At 40.9% G+C, this 1,472-nt stretch overlaps 1 protein-coding gene across 11 annotated transcripts in view; it reads right to left on the bottom strand.

The window, feature by feature from the left end:
- The window catches only part of CDC27 (cell division cycle 27), a 73,907-nt gene that overhangs the window by 3,896 nt on the left and 68,539 nt on the right, over window positions 1-1,472 (bottom strand). For 7 of the 11 annotated variants that reach the window (XM_017549265.2, XM_017549266.2, XM_017549271.2 and 4 more), the window contains one exon: window positions 776-932. In XM_017549265.2, the coding sequence (XP_017404754.1) occupies window positions 776-932 (157 nt within the window). The remainder of the gene's footprint in view (window positions 1-775; window positions 933-1,472) is intronic. The other 4 variants (XM_017549270.2, XM_037745978.1, XM_037745980.1 and 1 more) reach the window with 1 other exon arrangement.

The following is a 1,472-nucleotide window of genomic DNA, read 5'->3' as shown; positions in this document are numbered from 1 at the left end:
GATTTCGGCTCATTGCAGCCTTCGCCTCCTAGGTTCAAGTGATTCTCCTGCCTCAGCCTCCCAAGTAGCTGGGATTATAGGCTCCTGCCACCACGTCCAGCTAATTTATATATTTTCAGTAGAGACAGGGTTTCACCATGTTGGCCAGCTGGCCTGGATCTCCTAACCTCAGGTGATCCACCCACCTTGGCCTCCCAAAGTGTTAGAATTACAGGTGTGAGCCACTGTGCCTGGCCCCATTGCTTATAATTATAATTATTTTTTTTTTAAGATGGGGTTTCACCATGATGGCCAGGCTGGTCTTGAACTCCTGACCTCAGGTGCTCCACCCACCTCGGCCTCCCAAAGTGGTAGGATTACAGGCGTGAACCACCGGGCCCGGCCGGCTTATAATTTTAATTAAGGCCTTTCACCAAGTTTTCTGGAACAAAGGCATCTAATCAGAATTTATCTTGTCAGAAATTTCTCCGTCCTCTTATTTAAAAAATGACATTCTTATGAAGCAGATAAATCAGTACTGGTTACATATTCAAACATAAATTGAGGGCCCGGGTAAAAATTAGCAATGAATTTGTCAAAGTCACACAGCAAACTAGATCCAGAACAGACTAATTACCTGACTCTATATGAATTTTGTTATTACATCACCCTGTTCAATTTCCCTAAATTTAGTATAATGAAAACACCATGGTTAGAAAAATAAAAGAGTAGCCTACAAATCCTTATGCCAAAAGGTAACTTTCTAAATATTCAAAATCATGTGTATGATACTTACTGATCTGCTCTTCTTGGGTTATTGGCTCCTCATCATCTGGAAGATAGCGCTTATCAATTGCCTCTTTAATCTGGTTATTCGCTCCTTTAGGATCTAAATCCATAGCCCAAGAGAAATTCATCAGGGCGAGGTGCGTTTGACCTAACTTCTTGTAAACCTAAAAATAAACAGCAGCACTACATTTTTCATTAAGTTGTGAGCTTCAACTACAAAATTCTAAATATTTATTTATTTAATGTTTTTGAGATGGAGTCTCACTTTGTTGCCCAGGCTGGAGTGCAGTACCACAATCTTGGCTCACTGCAACCTCCACCTTCCAGGTTCAAGTGATTCTCCTGCCTCAGCCTCTTGTGTAGCTAGGATTATAGGTGCCTGCCACCAAGCCCAGCTAATTTTTGTATTTTTAGTAGAGACAGGGTTTTGCCATGTTGGCCAGGCGGGTCTCGAACCCTTGACCTCAGGTGATCCACCCACCTCAGCCACCCAAACTGCTGGAATTACAACAGGTGTGAGCCACTGCACCTGGCCCCTAAAATTCTAAATATTTATAATTTAAATTAGGCTCCTGGTGTACATGCTCTAAACTCATTCTAAGGGCAAGACACTTTCATCTTACAGATAAACTTATACTAGCTTTTGTGTTCCTTTTAATATAATCAGATGTTATTTTCAGAATTTCTTTTTTTTTTTTTTTTTT

This window comes from Cebus imitator, unplaced genomic scaffold, assembly GCF_001604975.1.
Source record: "Cebus imitator isolate Cc_AM_T3 unplaced genomic scaffold, Cebus_imitator-1.0 Scaffold217, whole genome shotgun sequence".
In the NCBI taxonomy this organism is placed as follows: Eukaryota; Metazoa; Chordata; class Mammalia; order Primates; family Cebidae; genus Cebus; species Cebus imitator.
Note: the sequence above shows the minus strand (reverse complement) of the source record. Positions and strands in the feature narration are given on the sequence as shown.